The sequence below is a fragment of the Anthonomus grandis genome, chromosome 8, assembly GCF_022605725.1.
Source record: "Anthonomus grandis grandis chromosome 8, icAntGran1.3, whole genome shotgun sequence".
NCBI classification, from domain to species: Eukaryota; Metazoa; Arthropoda; class Insecta; order Coleoptera; family Curculionidae; genus Anthonomus; species Anthonomus grandis.
In genome coordinates, this window is record NC_065553.1 from 34,184,525 (window position 1) to 34,209,436 (window position 24,912).

The 24,912-nt window shown below is 34.5% G+C and overlaps 2 protein-coding genes across 4 annotated transcripts in view; one reads left to right on the forward strand and one right to left on the reverse strand.

Moving 5' to 3' along the window:
- Window positions 1-24,912, reverse strand: part of LOC126739056 (uncharacterized) — a 782,471-nt gene that overhangs the window by 12,602 nt on the left and 744,957 nt on the right. Inside the window, exon 5 of one of the 3 annotated variants that reach the window (XM_050444579.1) lies at window positions 20,873-21,822. The exons of the other annotated variants lie outside the window; for them this stretch is intronic. Within the exon in view, the coding sequence (XP_050300536.1) occupies window positions 21,232-21,822 (591 nt within the window). The 3' untranslated portion in view covers window positions 20,873-21,231. Of the gene's footprint in view, window positions 1-20,872; window positions 21,823-24,912 lie in introns of those variants that run through there. 3 annotated transcript variants of the gene reach the window in all.
- Window positions 793-2,295, forward strand: LOC126739055 (uncharacterized). Its single transcript, XM_050444576.1, has 2 exons — window positions 793-901; window positions 1,439-2,295. Exons 1-2 carry the CDS (start codon window positions 832-834, stop codon window positions 2,293-2,295), a joined length of 927 nt encoding a protein of 308 aa, XP_050300533.1. The 5' UTR covers window positions 793-831.

Sequence of the window (24,912 nt, forward strand, 5' to 3'; positions counted from 1 at the left end):
TTCAATGTAAAATTCTTTCTTTTCGTTGATTGCAGGTAGTGCCACCCGGTTTTGGGTCAATTTATTGACCCAAAAATTAGAGTTTTGCCCATTGTTACCCAATGATAAACATTGAAAACGGTTCGCCAAAGGCGTGCAACTGGGACTTGTTTTTTACCTTATAATTAATGTACTTAAATGCTATTTTATTTTAGAAAGTTACTTTTGTTTAAATGGAATAATATATTTTTTTCACAAATTTATTGAACATAATATGTAGAGTAAAACAGTTGAAAATGTCACTTTTGGATCTGGCAATTTTAAATTATAATAGATTGTAGTCTTCTTCGTCATCTGACGAACTGTCATCACCTCTTGACATTATAATTAAAGGATCGACTGTCTGATCGATGAGGTTGTCAAGATCCCACATTTTGTCCTCTTGCTTAATTACATGCTGGACTACTTTTCGCCAATTCTCTGGTGTCGCTTCCGTAATGGCTTGATCAAACAGTAGCTTAACATCTTTCATTTTAAAAGTCGTGTTTTGTCTTGCTACAAATCCTTTTACCTGCGCCCATATCAGTTCTATAGGATTTAGTTCGCAATAATATGGCGGTAAGCGCAGTACAGTTATATTATATTTCGTATTGCCGTTCTCAAATTACAATAATTACACTTGTAGTACCAATTTTTTCTGAGCTCTGCAGCACGAATTTTAAAGCAAATTCCCTCCGCCCCTGGGTCTCCGGTTCCCTGCCGATGCCGCTCGATCACTCGCATTACTTATTACAATTTTTTCGTGTGCTCTGCGACGACGGGTTTTTTCGTTTACGTGTAAAAGTGGTGAAAATGGCGGAAAATCGCAAATCCAAGAAGAGAAAGTTGCAGGAATTACTGCAAGAATTGTTGGAGGAATCAAGTAAGTAGATAGTCTCTTAATATTTTTTTTTTTTTAGAATTTGTCACAACATACGTATTAGAAATAATGAACTGCTGCAAATATACAACACAATTATTTGCATGAAAACAATTTGCCCACTGGTATTTTTGTTTTCGTAATATTCCCACTGGAATATATAAAATTTTTTGTGCAGTTTGATCCCCCTTTATTATTTTGTTTGCCTGAAAACAATTTACCCACTGGTATTTTTGTTTTCCTAATATTCCCCACTGGAATAAATACAAAACTTTGTGCATTTTCATCCTTTTTTTGTTAGTTTGCATGAAAACAATTTTCCCACAGGAATGTTTTGTTTTCTTATTATAAACCCACTGAATTATACTCAAATTTTTTGTGAAGTTTCAATGAACATAATATCATAAAAATATCGAGTTGCATAGCGAAGCCGGCCACGTCGCGCTATCGCTTATTCGTAAACATTTCGCCTTATCTTGGTTATACATTTTTTAATTAGAGAAGGCGTCAATAAATTCTTACAAATTTATTTATCCATAGGCGACTCGGATGTTTCGATTGGGTCTCAAAGTGACGATGAAGACGCCGAAATGACCTGTCCCCTTGCCACTCTTTCAAAAGCGGGTCAGGTGCAGCCACCTAACGGTTTATGGGCTTTACTGGAAAAGAAAACTCCGGAAAATTTAGGACCAGAGGTACATTCCGATATTTCGGAATTACTCTCAGTTTTTCTTTCAAAGGGTCTGGATGCAGAAGGACGTAAGATTACTCTAGAACAATATCCAATTTTAAAAGGATGTGAGGCTCTGAAACCACCAGAGATAAATCCGGAAATCAAATCTTGTGTTACATCTGCAATATTAAGACAGGATATGTTCTTATCAAAGCTTCAGAGCCAATTAGCAGCAGCTATAAGTGCACTAGCTGTTCCATTAAATATTACTTATGAAAAGCTTAAAAAATCAGAAACGCCATCTTCTTCCCACGAGGAGTTGGAGAAGTTAGGAGATCCAATGAAACTTGTGGCCGATGCTTTTCATTCTTTATCAAAACATAGACGTTACTTAATGGTTCCATGTTTGGACGACGCCGTCAAAGATGTTTTGGAAACTTGCTCTATAGATTCTTTCCTTTTTGGACAGAATTTCACTGAAAAACTAAAGTGCTCTTCTGAAGCAAAGAAACTTGGCGCGTCTATAAAAAAGAAGCCTAAGATTATTCGTACAGGAACTACAGTTCCCACTTCATCTCGTCGCCCTTTATCATCGAAACAGGCTGCTGGATCTTCAAGAAGAAATTCACAGTTTTTTCAGTACCGCCAACGTTCGGTGAAACCTCGTTACAGAAAGGAGGAGGAGGGGAGGCACAACCCACGGAAACGGCAATACCAACATTAGAGGGGGAATCATCAGTTGTCGAGGCCAGTCGTGTATTTGAATCGAGGGAAACATCAACTATAACAATGGAGGAGGACCTGACCGCCGTTGCACAGCCATCATGATCACAGGTGACTGCCGGTCGTTTATCTCAGTACATTGATCAATGGTCACTGCTTACTCGTGAAAAGGCTATACTGCAATGTCTTAAAGGCTATAAACTGCCTTTTATAAAAAAGCCAGTTCAATTACACATACCAAACCCAGATTTAAACCCAGGTAACGCAAAAGAGTTGGAGAACAGTTTATCTAAATTAATAGCTATAGGTGCAATCTCTGCTACAAGTCCGCAAGTTAATCAGTTTATTTCCTCATATTTTCTTGTGCCAAAACCAGATGGTAGTTCTAGATTTATCTTAAATTTAAAAAAATTAAATACCTTCTTGAGGCCTTCCCATTTTAAAATGGAGGATTATAGGACAGTATTACACTTAATATTTAAAGATTGTTTTTTTACCACAATAGACCTTAAAGACGCATATTTTTTAATCTCAATTTATTGGAAACATAGAAAATATCTGTCTTTTATAAACAATAACATATATTATAGATTTAACTGTCTTCCCTTTGGACTCAGTACTGCTCCATACATATTCACAAAAATGTTTAAACCAGTCTTACGATATCTTCGAAGTCACGGTATCGTATGCGTGATCTTTCTTGATGACATAATTATTATTAGTAAGTCAGAGCAGGCAGCAATCACTGATTCCCAGTTTACAAAAAATATTTTAGTTTCTTTAGGATTTATTATAAATATGAAAAAGAGTTGTTTTACTCCAACGCAAAAATGCAAATATTTGGGGTTTTTATATGATTCTCGAAAATTATTATTATCCTTACCGCAACAAAAAGTAACTCTTTTGTTAGAACTTATTTCTCAAACATTAAATAAAACTATAATTTCTATACAAACATTGGCAGAACTCATAGGAAAATTGATAGCCGCGTGCCCAGCGTGTCCCTATGGCTGGGTCTATTTAAAGATTTTGGAACGGGAAAAATGTATAGCCTTACAACGTAATAACCAAAATTATAAACGGAAATTGGTAGTCTCAGATTATATGAAAACTGATTTAAAATGGTGGATACAATGTCTTTCGCTTAATAAGGGAATGCCAATTTTACCAAGTAAAAATTACGATTTAGAAATTTTTTCCGACGCATCTCCGACTGGTTGGGGCGCATTTTGCAAGGATCAATCAATAAATGGTTTTTGGAATTCTTTTGAAGCCTCACACCACATTAACTATTTAGAATTGGTTGCCGCGTTAAATGCGGTAAAATCATTTGCCCAACATCTCGCTAATTGTTACATACTTCTTCGTGTTGACAATACAACGGCTGTATCCTGCATTAACCGCATGGGGAGTGTAAGATTCAAAAAATTGAACAATATTGCCAGAGAGTTGTGGACATGGTGTGAAGACCGAAATATTTACATTTTTGCTTCCTATATAAATACTAAAGAAAATGTTTTTGCGGATAGGGCATCTCGGTTACAAAATATTGACACAGAATATTCTTTAAATTCTAAGGTTTTCTCCATTATCTGTTCTAAGTTCGGAACACCAAGCATAGATCTATTTGCAACAAAATTAAATACGAAATGCAACCGCTATATTTCATGGAAACCTGATCCGAATTCCTTAACAGTGGATGCTTTTACCTTTCCATGGCAAAAAGATTTTTTTTTATGCTTTTCCACCTTTTTGCTTAATTACTAAATGTTTAAGAAAAATAATTGATGAGAAAGCTCAAGGTATTTTAGTAGTTCCTCGATGGAATTCTCAACCGTGGTATGCTCTATATCAAAGATTACTGTTAAATAAATCTTTAGTTTTTCAACCAAGTGAAACCTTATTAATTTCCCCTTTCAGGCAGAAACATCCTTTGTGGCGTCATCTTACCCTGGAGGCCGGGATTTTGTCAGGCAGGCTTTCCTCCGTAGAGGAATTCCGCTATTAGGTATCTCACCTATCATATCTTCTCTGGCGCCAAGTACATTTACTCAATACAATATTTATTATCGTAAGTGGTGGAGTTTTTGTATGTCACAATCAAAATCTCCATATAAGTATTCGTTAGACACGTTGTTTTTATTTTTAACGGAACAATATAATACAGGAGCATCATACTCTACCTTAAATTCACAATATTCCGCTTTATCTTTTGTTTTTTCATCGATAGATAAAGAAAAAATCTTTTTCAAACGGTTTTTAAAAGGAATATATAGACAGAAACCTCCTCAACCTAAATATCAAATAACGTGGGACCCTTCTTTAGCTCTAGACTATTTAGCAAAAATATACCCTCTACCGGAGGTACCTATGCCAAAATTGACCTGTAAACTAGTAACTTTACTTGCTTTAGTAACGGGACATAGAATACAGACATTGTCTAAAATTAGAATTAAAAATATTGCTCATTTTAGCGATAGGCTAGAAATTAAAATTCCAGATTTAATAAAGACATCAAGTCGTAATAATTGTCAACCTTTGCTGGTTGTTCCATACTTTTCTGAAAATCCTTCACTATGTTTAGCCTCAGTAATTGATGAATATATACAAAGAACCCAGACTCACAGGTCTAACGAAGACGATTGGTTAATTTTAACTTATGCTAAGCCTGTTCATCCAGCAACCACACAAAGAATTAGTAAATGGATTAAGAATACATTATCTGAAAGCGGAGTGGATATAAATTATTTTTCCAGTCACAGCACAAGACACGCCGCGACTTCGGCAGCCTATAGGGCTGGAGTTTCGATAGAAGTGATTAGGAAGGCCGCTGGATGGACCCAAAAAAGTAACACATTTAACACTTTTTATAATCGCCCTTTGAGTTCTGATTCTACATTATTTGCTAGAAGCATACTTAATAAAAGTATAAACGTGTAAAAAGATTTAAAAAATAGTTTTTTTTGTATTAATATGATATTATTATAAAATTTGTTTATTATATATACTATATATATGTTCTTCTTTAATAAAATACGTTATTCTAGATCTTTATTTTTCTATTTTTTGGTTATGTGATGTTATCCAAAACCTCTTACATTCTGACATCACGTGGATCTAGATCTTATTTCTCTTTAAACATCTACAAGTGTAATTATTGTAATTTGAGAACGGCAATACGAAATATAATTTAAAGATCAATTGACTTACCTTAAGGAAAATTGATCGGAATTATATGAGTATTGCCGTTCGAAGAATTACAATCCCTCCCTTTACCCTTCCCTACCAGATCTAGATCTTGCTCTTAAAAAAAAAATTGTAATGAGTAATGCGAGTGATCGAGCGGCATCGGCAGGGAACCGGAGACCCAGGGGCGGAGGGAATTTGCTTTAAAATTCGTGCTGCAGAGCTCAGAAAAAATTGGTACTACAAGTGTAATTATTGTAATTCTTCGAACGGCAATACTCATATAATTCCGATCAATTTTCCTTAAGGTAAGTCAATTGATCTTTAAATTATATTTTTCGGCTATATCTTCCACGGCGTATTTCATGAAACGAGTTTTGTGTAAGTTTGCTATTGCCAGCAGTTCTTTTTTTATCAAATTTGCTTCAAACGCAATACCTTTTGCAGTCAGCCAATCGATAGTTTCTTGCTTTCTCCAACTTGAAGTTGGCGTCTTCTCTATTCGCCGTGAATGATAGCTTGCGTTATCCATAACCACCACCGAATTAGCCGGAAGAAATTTTATCATTTCACCAAAATAGTCCTCGAAAACGTCTGAGTTCATGTCTTCATGGTAATCTCCTGTGCGAGTCGACTCAAAGGTTAGCAGACCTTCTTTTAAAAATCCCTCTTCGCTTCCAATATGTGTGATTATAAGTCTTTTTCCTTTTCCCGAATGTACTTTAATACACGTAGACAGGCCTTCTATGAAAGCTTGGCGAGCACTGGTTATATTTTTGTCTTGCCACATTTTTTGGACTATATAACCTTCGTTGATCCACGTCTCATCAAGATAAAAAACTTTCTTTTGCTCCCTGCGGTACTGCTTGATACTTCTCAAGTATTGTCGTCTCCAACAAACAATTTCGTCGCTCTCCAGTAAAAGTGCTTTGCGGTTATGCTTTTCCCAGGCAAAATCCATATTTTTTAAAGTTTTCCATAAAAGTTTTCTACTTATCAACGAAATACTGTCATCTCGGCCAAGCTCCATTAAAATTTTGTCTAGGGTGGGTATTTCCTTTTTAAAATAAAAAGAGTGAACTTTTCTTCGAATTATACATTTAGCATTTTCATCAAGGACTTTTGTAGGTCGTCCTGGCTTTTGCTTGGGAGATTCCACTTGACCTGCTACTTTTCTTTCCCGCAACAATTTGAAAATGGTGGACTTTCCAATTCCACTCATTCGAGAACATTTTTCAACAATTTCTTGCACAGTAAAACTAGGGTAATCGTGTTTTATGCAATCATGTACATTTAAAATAATAACTTTTTCACTCAGCGATAGTGGAGAATTTTTAGTACATCTTTTCGTTGGACTGAATACCTCCATTTTTTAAATATTGGGATAATAATATTGTGATTACACTACAGCGTAGCAGTGACTACTAACGTTTAAAATATGATTTAAAAGTATTTATAGTCTGTATATATTACCTGACCCCATTTTTTCATTTGATACAAAGCGTTAAAAGATAGGTACCTATACAAAAGGATTAAAAGTATTTATTTAGTATTTAATCTCTTTCAAAATAAAGGCATTTAATCCGTAAAATTAAATTCATAAATATTATAAGTACCTGCGCCTATGAACTACCACGAAATGTAGCCAAACAGAACGGAATTCCCCAGTTTATTGCTCTATACACTTCTGAAATAGAGTATACATACTTAAAAGAACGTTGAAATGCTGCGCTTCTATGCAATGGTACGATAAAAACGTTATTTCGTGTGGCATGCGCATGTTCGAATTCTTGAAACTGACTTCTTAAATTAAATGGTTGATTATTATTTACTATGCGATATACAAAATTATACATATGTAGCTTTCTTCTATTGTTCATATTTAATATTTTATTATTATTGAGATAAGGCGATATATGGTTTCTGTAGGGGATACTATAAGAGAATCTCATGCAGGAACTTTGGACTTTTTGTATAATTTTTTTATTTTGTGAAGATAAAGAATTTCCATAGACTACGTCACCATAATCAAACAATGACAAAATAAGACTGTCGCACAATAAGTACTTTTGTTTTGCCGATAAATTTCGCTTAAACTTAAAAAGTTTTTTTAAACGTAAATAAGCAGTTTTCGTTTTATTTTTAATGTGTAATTCAAAAGAGAGAGAGCTGTCAAATATAACGCCTAAATTTTTTGCCTCGGAAACAACAGGAATTGAAGTATTATCAATAGATATAGGATTTAAGGATAAGTTGTGTTCGAGCCTTTGCCTTATATTAAAGTTGGAACACATAATAAGAATTTTAGATTTTGTGGCATTAAGCTTAAGATTATGATTTTCTGCGTATTTATGTAGACTAATTAAATCACTATTAAAATTTTGATAGAATAGATTTATATTATTAAGGTGAATTGGAATATAAACTTGGGAATCATCGGCATATTGTTGCAAAGTGGCGTGTTTTATTACTTTGTACATATCAGCCACGTAAATAGAGAAAAGTAACGGCGATACTATAGAGCCTTGAGGTACTCCCTGGTTAAAAGGTGTAAATTCTGAGTAATGCTTTTCAGACTGCCGAACCACCATAACACAACTGTCTCTATTACGCAAATAATCCTTGAAAAAATTTACACCGCTCTCTGAAATACCAATATATTTTAATTTTGCCAATAACATTTCATGGTTAATCGTGTCAAAAGCCCTACTAAAGTCCAATAAGGCCATACATGTTGGCTGACCATTCTCCTCATTTACCCTAATATCATTTAAAATACCAACCAAACTTGTAGACGTGCTAAAGTTTTTTCTGAAACCGGATTGACAATCGGGGATAATTTTATGTTTATCAACAAAATTTGAAATTTGATTAAAAATATGTTTTTCCAGAATTTTAGATGATGCTGGTAGAATACTAATTGGTCTGAGATCTTTATGCTCTTTTGGATTTGAATTTTTTGGAATGGGTTTAATAATTGCCCTTTTCCACACATTTGGAGACTTTTGTTGAAGAATACATTCGTTAATAATATGCAATAAAGGACTTAAGCAAAAAGGCAAACACAATTTTATATCTTTTATAGAAATACCATCGATTCCCGTTGCATTTGATTTAATAGTCGAGATTATTTTAATCATATTGTCTTGGTCCAAAAGCTGGAAATTAAGTTCTACATTATTTATGGTATTATTTTGATAAAATTCAATACATTCTTTACTTGTAGTATCAGGTAGGGTGGAAACAGTATTAAAAAAATTGCCAATATCTGTTGGATTTGATATGTTAGTAGGTAGCTCGTTTTGATATCTTTTTCCTTTAGTTAAGAATAGTTTATCTGCTATTCTCCAAAATTCTTGTCCTTTTTTGTTTGATAATTGATTAAAAAATGTTATTTTTTCTCGTATTATAGCATGTTTTGTGTAGTTTCTTAGCTGTTTATAATATTCAAAATGAGGCTGAGATTTACTTTTCAGATATTTTTTATGAGCACGATCACGTAATTTGATAAGAGTTTTTATATTTTCGGTTATCCATGGACAGTATATTTTCTCTTTAATAATTTTATTTTTAGTCGGAGCATGTGTATTTAAAAGCTGTAAAATATGTTCATTAAAAAACTGCACTTTGTCATTAATATCTATAAGGCGGTACATCTGATCCCAATTTATAAGCAAACCATCGTTTATAAAATTTTCCATATTTATGTTGTTATAAACTCTGAAAGTCATAGATTTTTTTTTAACCTTTATGTTATCATATTGAAATATTGAATAAATCAGATTATGATCCGTGATTGTTTCTGCTATGGCAAGCGACTCTGAGTTTAATGACACCAAATCATTACTGCAAATTATATAATCAATAAGGGTACCATCACCAGTGTTCATGTTAATTCTTGTTGGTTCTGTAATACGCTGTAAAACATTGAAATATTCTAAAATAAATTTTAATCTATTTGAATATGTATTTTGTTTTAAAAAATCAATATTGAAGTCGCCTGTTATAATTACGTAATCGAAACTTAACGTTAACCTAAAAAGATCCTCCAAGTTATCTAAAAAAGCTGGTATGCTATTGGCAGGTGCACGATATATCGTAATAAGGGCGAAAGATCGTTTTTTAATTGAGAATGATATGCCCAATACTTCCAAATTATTAAAAGCCAAATTTAAGTTGTTAAATGTTACAGAATTTTTTATATATAGTGCAATTCCTCCACCACGGCCCTCTCTGTCTTGTCTTATTAACTTATATCCTGGCAAATTGAAACATTGGGTTTCACAGTTTTTATCTAGCCAGGTTTCCGTAAGGGCAAGAAAATCAAAAGGATACTGTGACATATACCAAGAAAATTCGTCAAATCCTGTATTCATTGACCTAATATTTAAGTGACCCACCGATAGGTTTCCCATAAAATTACCTACCAAATCCTGCATGATATTTTGATTATCCGATACACGCACACTACTGAGATCATTAGCAATAATCTATACAATTAATTTTAGTTTTAGCCCCCCGTACCCCTCCCCAAGCTCCCCCGACCACAACTGCAGCACCAATCCTGCCATAACCAATTAATATAAAACCCTGCATCTTCAAAACAATAACACAGCAAAGCACCGGTACGCATATATACAACCACTCCAGATATACAGGGTGTCTCACGACGAATAGACGCGATCGATATCTCGGAAAATAATTTTTCAAAAATTTTGAAAATTTGGCAACGTAGCACAGTCGATAGGGGCTACACAACTAAAATATTTTGACAGTTGTGACGTTTCCGGTTATACCGGAAGTAGGTGTCAACTTCGTTATTTTAAATGGAACACCCTATATATTTTTACATTTTTGGCTTTTACGTGAAATTCTAAGTATATTTTGTGTATAATTTCCTATACCTAAGTGTAACCGTTTTTGACATATTTTTAATTTCATGTGAAAAACTATGTTTATAAGCCCTAACATAAATACCGATTACTCCCTTTTAGTAGCCTTTATTTATTGGTTAGTTTTGGTTTTATTTTAGAGGAAGGACCACTTTAAAAGACTATTTTAATATTTGGCTAAAAAAAAGATACAGGGGGGTCAAAAACTTGCATTAAAAATTAAAATGAAAAAATCAATAAAAGTCAATTTTTTTAAATGGAAACCCCCTATTTTTATAATTTTTTCATAAAGATAATTAAAAATAAGGTTAACTTTGTATAAGGTTATCTAGTCCAAAAATGGATAGTTTCCGAAATATTGGCAGTTTAAATTTGGCCTAAATTTAAAAGCCGTATAGTAACACGGCTCAAGGATTGTTGATTAGTTGGGCATGACGGTTGTCATAGTAACCGCTAGAAGCGGCAGTAAGATAATGGATTATAACAGAAATGTACACTTTTTAATTAAATTACACTTTTACGAAGAAAACTTAAATAGCAAGTAACTTATAAATTGAATGCATATAATCCATTGTCTTACTGCCGCTTCTAGCGGTTACTATGACAACCGTCATGCCCAACTAATCAACAATCCTTGAGCCGTGTTACTATACGGCTTTTAAATTTAGGCCAAATTTAAACTGCCAATATTTTGGAAAATATCCATTTTTGGACTAGATAACCTTATACAAAGTTAACCTTATTTTTAATTATCTTTATGAAAAAATTATAAAAATAGGGGGTTTCCATTTAAAAAAATTGACTTTTATTGATTTTTTCATTTTCATTTTTAATGCAAGTTTTTGACCCCCCTGTATCTTTTTTTTAGCCAAATAATAAAATAGTCTTTTAAAGTGGTCCTTCCTCTAAAATAAAACCAAAACTAACCAATAAATAAAGGCTACTAAAAGGGAGTAATCGGTAATTATGTTAGGGCTTACAAACATAGTTTTTCACATGAAATTAAAAATATGTGAAAAACGGTTACACTTAGGTATAGGACATTATACACAAAATATACTTAGAATTTTACGTAAAAGCCAAAAATGTAAAAATATATAGGGCGTTCCATTTAAAATAACGAAGTTGACACCTACTTCCGGTATAACCGGAAACGTCACAACTGTCAAAATATTTTAGTTGTGTAGCCCCTATCATCTGTGCTACGTTGCCAAATTTTCAAAATTTTTGAAAAATTAGTTTCCGAAATATCGATCGCGTCTATTCGTCGTGAGACACCCTGTATAAATTCATACCCCTTAAAATGGCAATACCTTTTAACAACAGTTTAAAAGAAAGAAAATTATCCTAGTAGACCAACCCAAATATTAAAAACGAAATTATAACAACACCAAAACAACCCCACAGAATATTTTAAATATGTATTTAACATATTGAAAAACAGCAGAAAAAATCTAACTTTTCCTACCCTTACCTAATCCTAATTACAAAAATTATATTCTTGTTTATTCATTAATTTCTTTTTTTCTTCAGAAATATAGTGTGCAAATGACAATAAAAGAAAACACATCAAAAAGTACTTACAATTCGGTGTTAAACACAATCGGTTTATTCACTATTTTTTAATCCGGATAATTCTATTTCGTTGCTAATTCTGTGCACAGAACCACCACACTTCACATATATGTTCCCATTAAGGGTCCATACATTTGTTTTCCCGAATTGATTTACTGCATTATTTAACAAGGCTAAACGGAGCCTTGTAAGGTCTTCCTTAATTTGGATACCACTTTTATTTAAATATTTACGCGATTTGAAAATGGACACACGCGCAGCGTCATTTGTGAACTGAACTAAGATCGCCGGTGGTCTATCGTTAAGGTTTTTAGATGGTACGCGATAGCATTTTTTGATGTCGGAATTCTGAATATTACATTTTAATTTTCTAGTAAAGAGGTCTTGAACTGTAGCACGTACATCTTCGCTTTCTTGAGCCTTAACACCAAAAATACGTATGTTGAGACTGCGCAGAGACTGTTCTTGGGAATCCATGTTGTCTTTTACTTGTTGATATTCCCCTTCTAGATTTTTAAGTTTTGCTTCCAGGGATGTTATTCTGTCATTCTGCACCTTAAATCTTTCTTCGAATTTGTTCTCAACGATCCTAGCCACCTTGTCAGCTATCTCTTGGAGAAATTTGTCATTGAAGGTGGCCATAATCGTCGATTTAATCTCCCGAAGATCGGCCGATGACAGACCCATATTTGTAGTTTTGACAAGCTTAAATTCAGCACCAAATTAGCAACTTTTACTGAAAACTTCACAACCACTGGATAAAGTAAACCTTAAAGTTTTTTTGTCTTTGTCTTTGCGATGCAGAGGAATAATTTTAAAAACTTGGGGACAATATATTTTAGACATATTTGAGGAGCGGTCCTGAACGCAACCGATTAACTATACAGCGCCATCTTTAGGTGGCGTCTGTAGTCAGGACGAATGGCTTTTCAAAGTTAGGATGTTGAAGTATAGGATCATTCATTAAAATGGCTTTACAAAGGTTAAATGCTTCTACAAAAGGTTTATCATGAATTATTTTAACATTTTTCTTTAGACAGTGAGTTAGGGGTTTTGTGATTTTAGCAAAATTCTTAATGAATTTCCTGTAGTATCCGATAAGTCCTAAAAAAGATTTTATTTCCTTTGTGGTATTTGGAATCTTGAAATTTTTTATTGCTTCGACTTTCTTTGGGTTTGGCTTAATGCCGTCTGGTGTTACGACGTGTCCTAAAAATTCTACAGTTTTACGTAGGAATTCACATTTATCTAATTGAATTTTCATATTAAATGATATTAGACATTTGAATACTCATCGTAGGGCATCGATATGTTCTTGAAGTGAGATCGAATAGACAATAATATCGTCCATATATACTAAGCATTGTTTTCCTAGTAATCCTCTTAAAACATTTTCTATAGCTCTTTGAAATGTCGAAGGAGCATTATTGAGGCCAAAGGGCATTCTTAGGAATTCATAATGTCCATGTTCTACGTTGAATGCCGTTTTAGGAATACTATTTTTGTCCATTTCAATTTGGTGAAATCCACTTGTTAGGTCAATGGTCGTAAAATATTGACATCTTCCTAGTTTGTCTAGAATATCCGTTACGTTTGGCAATGGATAGCGATCATCGATTGTTTTCTCATTTAATTTTCTATAATCGATCACAAGTCTCCATTTTCTTTTGCCAGATGCGTCCATCTTTTTTGGTACAATCCATACAGGTGAACTCCAGGGAGAGCTAGAGGGTTGTATTATTTTATCTCTTAACATTTGTTCTATTTGATTATTTACTTCTTCCTTATGGATGTATGGATATCTATAATTTTTGGAATGAACTGGGATTTCATCTGTCGTCATGTTTGACTTGATTTGATGATGTTAAAGAATCTCCGGGTTTAGTTAAAATTTGGCTAAAGTTCTTTAGAAGTTTACAGAGCTAAAAGCGTTCTTCCGGGTTTAAATGTTGATGTCTTATTAGAGATTCTAATTCTCTGCATTCAAGAGTTTTTCCTTCTTGATATAGTTTTTGTGGTTGCATTTCTTCAAAATTTATTACTTCCTAATTATTGATTTCAATTGGTTCTAATGGTAAATTTTCATTTATATTGCATTCAAAAGCGAAAGTTTTATCCGACTGATTAAGGATATCAACTGTATATTTATGGTCATTAACTGTTATCAATGTTGATTGAATTTCAATATTTTCGTCAGAAAAATAAGGCATTATCCAAGTTGAATCATTAGGTAGGTTTGTTTTAAATACTACTTTTTGAATTGTTTTAGGCAATATTTCGATTGTGTATTGATCGAAGTTTTGTCTATATTGAAAAGGAATTTCTAAGTAATTATTCTTCAATTTCTGATTTTTTAAGTCAATGTTCAAATTTAGTTTACAAAGATCTTTTACTCCTGAAATTCCATGGAAATATTCGTGAAATGGATATAGGACAAAGTCTATGTGTTTGCTTATGCCAAAGGGTAAAAGTAATGGAATTTTAGCTTTAGCTGAGGCTTTCCTTGATCCAGCACAAGTTTGAAGGGTAGAAATATAAGGTACAATTGATTCAGGGAATAAGTTTTCAACTATTGATGGTCTGAGAAGAGATGCTGTATCGATTAAAAATCGAATGTTATAATTGGGTATTTCGATATAAGGCAATTGATTGACTTGAAAAGTGTTTAAATTCAAGCATGATTGGTTCCCGAGGCTTGTAACTGAAAATTTTCTAATTTTTCTGTTAAAGTCTCTTCAGCAAAGTAATCATTATAAGGGTTTCCTTGATAGAAATCATTATTTGAAAGTTGATCTTCAGATGGTTCGAATTGTGGGTCAATGAAGTACTCTTCATTGCCTTCATAATTAACATCAGTTTTATTTTCATCTTCTAAATGCGTTATTTCCTGAAAATGGTTTTGAAAGAGTTTTTGAAAAGGTTGAGGTGGTCTTATTTGAGAAGGGTTTCTCCTAGGTTGGATACTTACTCCTGACATGGGTTGTGGATATTGTTGTTTACTGGGCGGAATTGGGACATTCCTTTGATTAGAATTCAAAAATTGATGTTGATATTGTAGTCTAAAGAGAATTCTTGGGGGTAATGGAGGAGGTTGACTTTGTTGTCTATTGAATATTGACATTCTTGGGTGATTAGAGATTTGGTTGGGTGTCATAATTCGTGGAATATCGATTGGAGAAGTATTTTGATTTGCATTGTGTCTATTTTGAGAATGATTATGTACAAAACTATTTTTAAAATTAGCTTGACTTGTCAAAATTTCATAGTTTGTTATTATATCAATAGCACTGTCCAAATTTTAAGAACTATTAATTTTGAACTATTAATAAAGTTCTTAGTTCATTAGAAATATTGGCTAATAGATTTTGTGTTGCGGTCAATTCATTTTGAGAGATTAAGATAGTTCTTGCTTCAATATTATTAATTTCAGTGCATATTTTTGTATTTATTTTAGTAACTAATGCTTTGAGCTTTTGTATGTAATCTTGAGTGGATTCATTCTTTTTACTCAAAAATATTAATTGTTGTTGCAAGTTACTTCTAGTAATTGGGTCACTAAATTTTTGTCTTAGAGCTAGTTTAATTTCTTCCCAATTTACTAAATCAGGTCGAGTCAAGAGAAAATCTTCAGCTGGCCCTAAAATTTTAGTAAATCACTTACAATTATTATTCTTGTCTTCTTCCTGTATCAGGCAGTAGCTTTGCCAAGAAGATGAACTGCTTGGGTAGGTTGCTGCTTGTAGTAGACGCTAGCACAAGCCAATACGTCTCACTGGTTGCGTCGTTGTGGCGTACCAAAAAGCGATTTTCAACCAGGAGCCAAAGCTTTAGGCCGGAATCTGTTTCTGATTCCTTTCTTAATCCGTTGACACAGAAGGGTGCACAGTCTTGGTCATGTAGGCACTTTCACATTAGAGCTTAGGTAGCACTTTAAAGGTCACTGGTATAAGCACCACTAAGAGAGCACTGATAATCCAAAATCCAGAAAGCACTGATAAATCCAGAGAGCACACCGAAAGGAATCCTACCGACTGCGCTAATTTTACTCAGTAATTCGCAACTAAGCTTTTTAAATAACTTTATTTTTACGAAATTACAAAACATGCGATCCACGGCGAAGCAATTTATGAACTAACTCATAAATGGCTGGAGTCGTATTTATAATTACATGAAAATAGCTGAGACAAGCATTCTTCTTATGACTAATACAATGATTAGTTATTATTAGATCATCGGAAGTGGCCATATAATTTTACTCTGGCGTAGTGTTATGCTATTAAGGATATTTTTGAAGGTTTTGCGTCTATAAGATTATAAAAAGAAATAATATAAGAGTTAGTCTATCGATTCGTTTGCAAAATACCGGGAATAATAATTAGTTTTTGTATTTGATTCGGGCATTTTATTTAAAGGTATTAATAGAGCAGCGGTGGGATTATAACGCTTTATTCGAAGAGACTTATTGGATTTCAGTGTTTGTTTGTTTTATCTTACAAGACCTCATTAGTGTTTTAAGGAATTATTTAGTGGCTTAAGTTAATATTAAGTGTTTTTTTTTAAATTATGACATCATGGGCAAGAAAAATAAAAGGTGTCGCAGCTCTTCTTCTTCGTCCTCTACCTCAAGTTCAGGGTCAAAAAGTGATGCTAATTATGGAAGATATAGCAAAAAGGCTCCAAGGGAGTCAAGGAAACGTTCCTTATCTTCTAAAAGCCACACACCACCAAGAAAGAAAGTTAGATTGTTTTACTTGCAAGATGAATGAGTTGCCAAAATAAAAAAATTAAAAATCTGGAAAATGCAACTTTTGACTAAAAAATCTCGTCCACTTTTGCCCAATCAGAATATTCGTTCTGATTGTATTCCTGAGTTCTCCCCTGATTTAATAGGCATGAGTTCCATTAAGTGGGTCAAAAAGATAGATCAACTAAAATCGATTAATAATTGGGACGAAAATTTAACAATTTACCATATGTAGTCATAGTAGTATGGTACAATAGTTTGGAAAATTTAAATGAACTTGGTTATATAAGGGGTGTAGAAATCAAAATTGTATTAACTGATGATCAGTCGGCAACGTACAGTCCTTATCGTCTTTCGATGAGTGAAAGAGACTTAGTGCGTGACCTTGTTGCAGATTTATTAAAACTTGGTATTATTCAAGAGTCAAATTCCCCTTACGCTAGCCCAATCTTATTAGTTAAAAAGAACGATGGAACAAGCAGAATGTGTTTTGATTATCGGGCTTTAAACAGAAAAACCATTAAAGATTGCTATCCTCTTCCGCGCGTTGACGACCATTTAGAGCGACTCAAAAATTGTGATTGTTTTACTATACTTGATATGGCCAGTGGTTATCATCAAATAACTGTGGAAAAAGAATGCATGGATAAAACTGCTTTCATCACGCCAGATGGCCACTACGAGTATAAAAGGATGCCCTTTGGGTTAGCTAATGCCCCATCTGTTTTTCAAAGGGCTGTTAACCAAATTTTAGGATCTCTACGTTTTTCTATTGCCCTTGCGTATTTAGACGACATTTTGCTCCCATCAACAGACTTTACTTCCGGTTTAAAGGCTCTCGAGACGATTTTGAAGTTGTTTGGAAATGTGGGTGTTAAATTACGATTATCGAAGTGTTCTTTCATTAAAAAAAATATTGAGTATTTGGGTCACCAAATTAGCAATGAAGGCGTACGTCCTGGAAACGCAAAAATTTTAGCAGTCAAAAGTTTTCCTTTGCCGAAAAATGTCCATGAACTTCGACAATTTCTTGGACTATCCAGTTATTTCCGCAAATATGTAAAGAATTTCGCTCTGATTGCCCGACCACTTACACAGCTTACCAAAAAGAATACAGAGTTTTCTTGGGAAAATAAACAACAAAAAGCCTTTGATTGTCTTAAGGAAATTTTATGTACCAGACCTGTACTTGCCATTTATCACCCTAAATATGAAACTGAACTACATACTGACGCCTCAAAATATGGAATTGCTGGGATTTTACTTCAAAAGCAACCTGACGACAAATTAAAACCGGTTTTATACTTTAGTAAACAAAATAGCAAAGAAGAACAGCCCTATCACTCCTATGAACTGGAGACAATGGCTGTGGTGCAATCCATGCAACGATTCAGGGTTTATTTATGAGGCATATCATTTAAAGTGGTGACTGACTGCAATGTCTTCGTTTAACCATGACTAAGAGAGATCTTATTCCTAGAATTGGCCGTTGGTGGATGGTAACACAAGAATTTAATTTTACCATCGAATATCGTCCAGGTTCCCGGATGGCGCATGTTGACGCTCTCAGCCGGAATCCAATAAAATGTGATCAAGAATTAGAGACACAGATATTGACAATCAACATATCCGAAAGTGATTGGGTTCTCACAGCACAACGACCGTTGTAATTATTTGACTGAAGTGTTACTTAGAGCTCCAATAGATAAAGAAGAGTCATCAATTCACAAAGAATATGATTTTAAAAATGGCAGGATATATAGAAAAATGGACCAAGGACTTAAATGGGTAGTACCGAAAACAGCCCGACATGCTGAAACATCGTTTTGCCATAATCAAGCTGGACACTTGGCAGTTGGACGTTGAACCGTGTCATTGATTGAAAAACACTATTGGTTTCCACGACTTCGCAAATATGTGACTCAATTTATAAGATGTTGTTTAAACTGTCTTGACCACAAGCCAGGTTCTTACATTCCATAACTAAGATAAGCACTCCAATGGACACCATACACATAGATCATTTGGGATCTTTTGTAAAGAGTTGACAAGGAAATATGTACCTTATAGTTTCTGTGGATGCCTTTACAAAATATGTTTTTATGAAAGCTGTCAAAAGTACTAAGAGTTTGCCTGTAATAATCCTTTTGAAGGAGTTATTTATTATTTTTGGAGTTCCCCGACGCATTATTTGTGATCAAGGAACTGCCTTCACCAGCAAAGAATTTAAAAAGTACACAGCTGAAATTAGTGTTAAAACTGTTTATAATGCCACTGCCACACCCAGAGCAAATGGACAGGTAGAACGATACAACCGAACAATTTTATCAGCGTTGGCAGCCTCTGCTGATGACGAAGATGTTTGGGATCAGAATACTCCACAAATTCAATTTGGACTTAATGCTTCCATTAACAAAACTACGGGGAAAAGTCCTCATGAGTTACTTTTTGGGTATAAGCCTAGAGGAGTCAAAGATGCATTTTTGACCAACGAAATATGTGACTTAAATGCAAAAATCGATGTTGCTAAAAATCGGCAAGAAGCAGCCGAGGCTACTGAAAAAAGTCAGCAAAAACAAAAGACTCTTTTTGATGCGAAACGAAAATCAGTTAGTTTTCAAGTTCATGATTTGGTCCTGCTTCAGAAAAGAAATATTATCAGTGATGGAAAAAGCAGAAAGCTGCTAAGATGATGGTCCATATGATGGTCCATACAGAATTAAAAAAGTTTTAGATAATGATCGTTATGTGGTAGAAAGTCTACTCAGAGATGATGGATCGAAGAAACGCTATGTTGGGATTTGGGCAGTAGATAAAATAAAAACGTATAATATTCAGCAAGATGATTATGAGGTTACACCCGAAGATGACGGCGAAGAGTCGCCGGCGAAACGTCGTCCAATAGCAATACGTGCCAAAGCGAAAAGTCGCTTAACGGCAACACGTGCCAAGATGTCACCAACAACGTTGGTGTAAAACTAAAGGAAAAGTCCTCTAGTAAGGTCTTGGACTCTTTTGGAAATGTGGCATCAGCTGGAAAAGAACTAGTACGTGATCAAAGTAAAAGTACTTCGATTGCAGATGCTGATTTCGGGAAGGATATAAGACTAAAGCTTATTAAGAAACGTTCAGCGCAGAATAATTTTCGCTGGGTGATTTTAGAAGACTAGTTTATTAATATTATGTTATTGTTCTAGGTTAACGGTTGCTGGAAGACAGCAAATGACGTCTCGAGGCGAGACTTCGGTAGCATTGGCCGACTATAAGCAACTTTGGCGACGGCCGGCTCACCGCCTTATGAAGGAGGCCGATATAACATTTCTAAACGCTTGCGAATATTGATAAACGCTTGCAAAACGAAGTACCCACCGATCAGCACATGTCGTTTGAAATTGTTCACAAAGCAGTTTTGAGAGCGTTTGTCACGTACCCAGTTCTTTTTTTATTTTGAGGAAAACCGAGAATAGAAAAATTGTAAAAATGGCCTCGTTAAGTAAAAAGAAACTTGCCGCCTGTGCTGCATTAGTATCTTGTGCACTAATAGAAAAAGAAAAGAAGGAAACATAGATTTTGGGTATCTCATTTTTTAAAAACTAGAGTTTCTATGCAGCTTATTTCCGATATCAAAACTGACAGGAGTAGCTTATTCAAAAATTTTACTCGAGTTTCGCCAAGAGATTTTGATTTTCTGCTCTCAAGAATTTTTCCAGAAATTTCTTAAATTGACACGAACTATCGAGAGTGCGTCTCTGCCGAAATTAGACTGGCCATCACACTTCGCTTTCTAGTGACAGGAGATTCCTATGCCAGTCTTATGTACCTCTTCAGAGTTTCGAAGCAGCTCATTTCTAGAATAATTCCTGAAGTATGTGCCGCCATCATGAAAGCATTAGCGAGCTATGTAAGGGTAAGTAAATAACCATATAATAAATAAATTTGACCATATAATATATTTGACAATATAATAAATTTGACCTTTATTGAGAAAACTAGTTACTTAGCTAAACATGAGGAGGTATGGTCTGTACGCTGAGTACAACCGCACTTGACGTATGTCAAAAATCAAGAATAAAGCGCTCACTGAGCGCTCGAAACTTAACCTAGCAACATCCAATCAAAATGCTTAGACCAGGTAAAAAGTTTCGAGCGCTCAGTGAACGCTTTTTTCTGATGAACCCGGTCAACGTTTTATTTCATTGAAATTATATTTTTGACATACATCCAGTGCGGTTTTACTCAGCGTATAGATCATACCTATCTATGCGATAATATAAATGGTATTTTATTTTTATGAGTAATTAGTATTTGTCTGTGATTGAGATGGATTAAAGTTTGCTAAATAGTTTCCTGCATTCATTGATGCAGATTCTAGGTCAGGATTTTCATCTGGAAAGTTTGTTTCCCAATGGCCATTTTCTTGTGGCTGCTGACAACTGGTGGTATATGTTGCGTTGCTACTTGCATTTCGATGGGCTTCGAGCTGTTGAAGGATTCCTGAAGTTGGCAGAATATTAGTGAGTAAAGTTAAGTTTCATTGTGGTTACTGCGAGGGTTGCTGAGAGCCAACGAAAAATGCGCCGGCACTTGTATTTTCATGGGTACGGAACTGTGAAGCATGATCGGAATACTGAGAGCTTGAACCAGCAGGTGAAGAAGCAGGGGTAGTGCATGTGCTAGCAGAAGTAACGCCTTCAGAAGATGACAGATGAACAGAGGTGTTCTTAGGCACCACATCCTCGTAACGTCCCATATCAGCATTAAAGAGGATATTACTGAACATGTGTTGTACCATAGCCTGTGTTCTTTGACTGTAAGTACGTAGCTTTGATGCGATATGCTCCCCATAAATATCACAAGAATCCCGGTCTTGAGCTGATCGCATAATATCGACTACTGCAGAAATACGAGGATCCTCGTTTGGGACGTTTGAATTTTCCTTATTCCGTTTCGCTCGTTTTGTTTTTTGCAATTGTGAATTTGGTAATTCATTTGTAGACGTTGCAGAAATAGATGGTAATGGTTCCTGTTCTAAGGCTCTTTTTGGATAAAGTTCTGGTTCTGTTCCTTCACCAATTGGTTTACTGTTTTCATTATATACTTCTTCGGCAACTACTTCATTATCAGCAATAACCTGAAAAAAAATGCAAAAATAAAAAATGTTTAATAACAAAAATAATTAAAATATGCATATTGTAAATTAACGTTGAGGTGAAACACATATTTTAAATTGACGCAAACAAACGCATACAAATAAAAAACAATTCTTTCTTTGCAGATGCCAGAAACCGAAGCGGAATGGTTGCAGACATGTGAAGATTTTGAAACGTTATGAAATTTTCCACAATGCATTGGCTCGATTGATGGGAAGCATGTAGTTTTACAGTGCCCTAAAAAAACCGGAAGTGACTTTTTTAATTATAAGTCGTTTTTCAGCATCGTTCTCTTTGCCCTAGTTGATGCTAATTATAATTTTCTATTTGTTGATGTTGGTGTTCAAGGAAGAATCTCAGACGAAGGAATTTTTAAAAACACAGAGTTGTATGAACGTCTTCAAAATAATGCTTTAAATTTGCCATTACCAAAATCGTTGCCTGGTCGCGAGAAAGCTATTCCCTACGTAATTTTAGGAGACGAAGCGTTTGCCCTGGCTGATAATTTAATGAAACCTTATTCAGGAATTTATGAAAAACGTTCAATACAAAGAATTTTCAATTACAGGTTGAGTCGAGCACGCTGAGTAGTGGAAAATGCTTTTGGTATCATAGCATCTGTCTTTAGAGTTTTAAGAAAACCAATGCTTTTAGAGCCACGTAAAGCAGAATTAGTTGTGATGACTTGTATATATTTGCACAACTTCTTACGCAAAAGTAACTCTTCAGCAAATATGTATTGTCCTCAAGGAGCCCTGGATAGTAAAGTAGAAGAGAAAGTTAGTCCTGGTGCTTGGAGAGATGATACTGAAATGTTGTCCCTGACTAATATTAAAAAAGTTCCTCAAAAGTCTGCAAAAATTCCTCAGGAAATTCGTGAAGAATTTGCGGCATATTTTTCCAGCAATGAAGCTATTTCATGGCAAAATGAACATGCTTAGCTAAACGTACAGTGTTAGTGTTTTTGTAAAGAATGAGTTTTCGCTTGTAAAATAAAAAATATTTCCCACCTCTGAATCTTCTATTTGCGAATAAGTTATATTTTTTGTACTGCTGACAGATTTCCTGCATTTATTCTTATCCATAAGAAATCCAAACGCCTCATAGGCAAACCAGTGGCTTGTGTGTACCTCCTCCCGCCCTGCAAATTTTGAGTTTTATTGTTGGCCATCCTTATTAATAGTAAGCCTGGATCCACATGGGTACGTGATCACGGATCCGTTGCGATCACGTGACTGATATCAACCAATAGCAATTAACCATAACAAACGCTTATTGGTCGAGAGCAGTCACGTGGTTGCAACGGATCCGTGATCACGTACCCATGTGGATCCAGGCTAACGGTTAAAAACACAAAAAACTGCACTTTAAAGCGATAATACTGGAAGCTCCTCTAACTTTGATGTCAAAAAATATTAAACAAGAAAAACAGGTTCACTAAATATACAGACCTTTTCCTGTTCCCACACTTTGAGTTTCTTGGTTTCTTTCTCTTCTAAATGAAGTTATCAACGAGCCTATTTTAGCCTTTACAACATCGATGGTTGCATTCATATTTTTGGCTATATCAGCCCAGGCGTCATGTTTCTTCATTTTATTATAATAAAAACCATGTCTGGCATTCCATAGTTCCGGTTTTTGTCTATATAAATTTATTAAGTAAATACACTGCTCGTGGTCCCATTCCGTAGTAATATTCATCGTAAATAAACAAATTAAATGAAAAAATAATGATTATTGTTCGAGTTATTGATTAATCACTTCAACCACAACTTTTATAAACACTAAATACAAGTAAACAAATACTAATCGGATATATCTATTTATCTACAAACGTAGAATATCGCGTCTCCACTGAAATCAGGCAGAAATCGACAAACAAGTCAAATCCTTGAAGTTACCGACTTTTCGCGGAACAGTGACAAACGCCTTGCAAACGTTTGCAAATGTGAGTGACCGACGTATCCACCGGATAAACATCGTGTTTGTAAACGATTGCAAATGTTTCTAAACGTTTCGTTTGTCAGGTGGATACGCGGCTTTATGCTATTTAAGATATTTTTGAAGGTTTTGCGTCTAAAAGATTATAAAAAGAAATATAAGAGTTAGTCTATCGATTCGTTTGCAAAAGACCGGCATAATAATTAGTTTTTGTATTTGATTCGGGCGTTTTATTTAACGGTATTAATAATTATTTCTTAAAAATTTTTATACAGGATGTCAAACTTAAAAAAAAAACAATCTTTAATAATCGTATCTGTTAAGGCTATGTCATGTTTCCATTCTTAAATTATTTATTCTTTATGTAAAGAATAATGTTATCAGGACGCGTAGTAAATGTCAGTGCAATCGTATTTCTAAAGGCCTCTTTCACGCGCCAACATGCATGCGCAAACAATGTGTGCGTTAAAGAGAAAACATCTTGTTTGTACATACGAAAATGTTGGGTTTGAACAAATCTGTCGAGTTTTGAATTTTTGTTTGAGGTTGGTGCATTGGTATGAGCGTGAAAAGATAAATCAAACCGATTTCTGCATGTTTTAAGCCCAGTGCCTGTGCATTGACCCTAGGTGGGTTCGGGATTACACTCCGAAAACTCTATACTAAAAAAGGATAGAAATATTCCATGCACACGAATTAAAAAAGAATAGATAGTCTTGACACAGCTGATTAACGTCAAAGATCAGGTTTATCTATCCTCCATTCACTTCACACCTGATAATGAGCAGGAGTGAAAATTTTTCACTTTATCAGGAGTGAATGGAGGACAGATAAACCTGATTTTTGACGTTAATCAACAGGCTTATGTAGGAGCAAACAAAGAAACTGTAGTAAAAAAAAATAACTCTTTAAGAACCGCGTACAGGAGAGAATTAAAAAAAGTTATTGATTCGGAGAGGTCTGGTGCTGGTGAAGAAGACGTGTACGTTCCTCATTTGTGGTATTTTGATTTGCTTAACTTTATACGGGATCAAGAAATTCCACGAAAGACGCAAACCAATGTTGAAGATGAAAATGAAGAATCAGTAAGTAAATTTTTATTACGTAGGTATGTAATAGTAGATATAGGT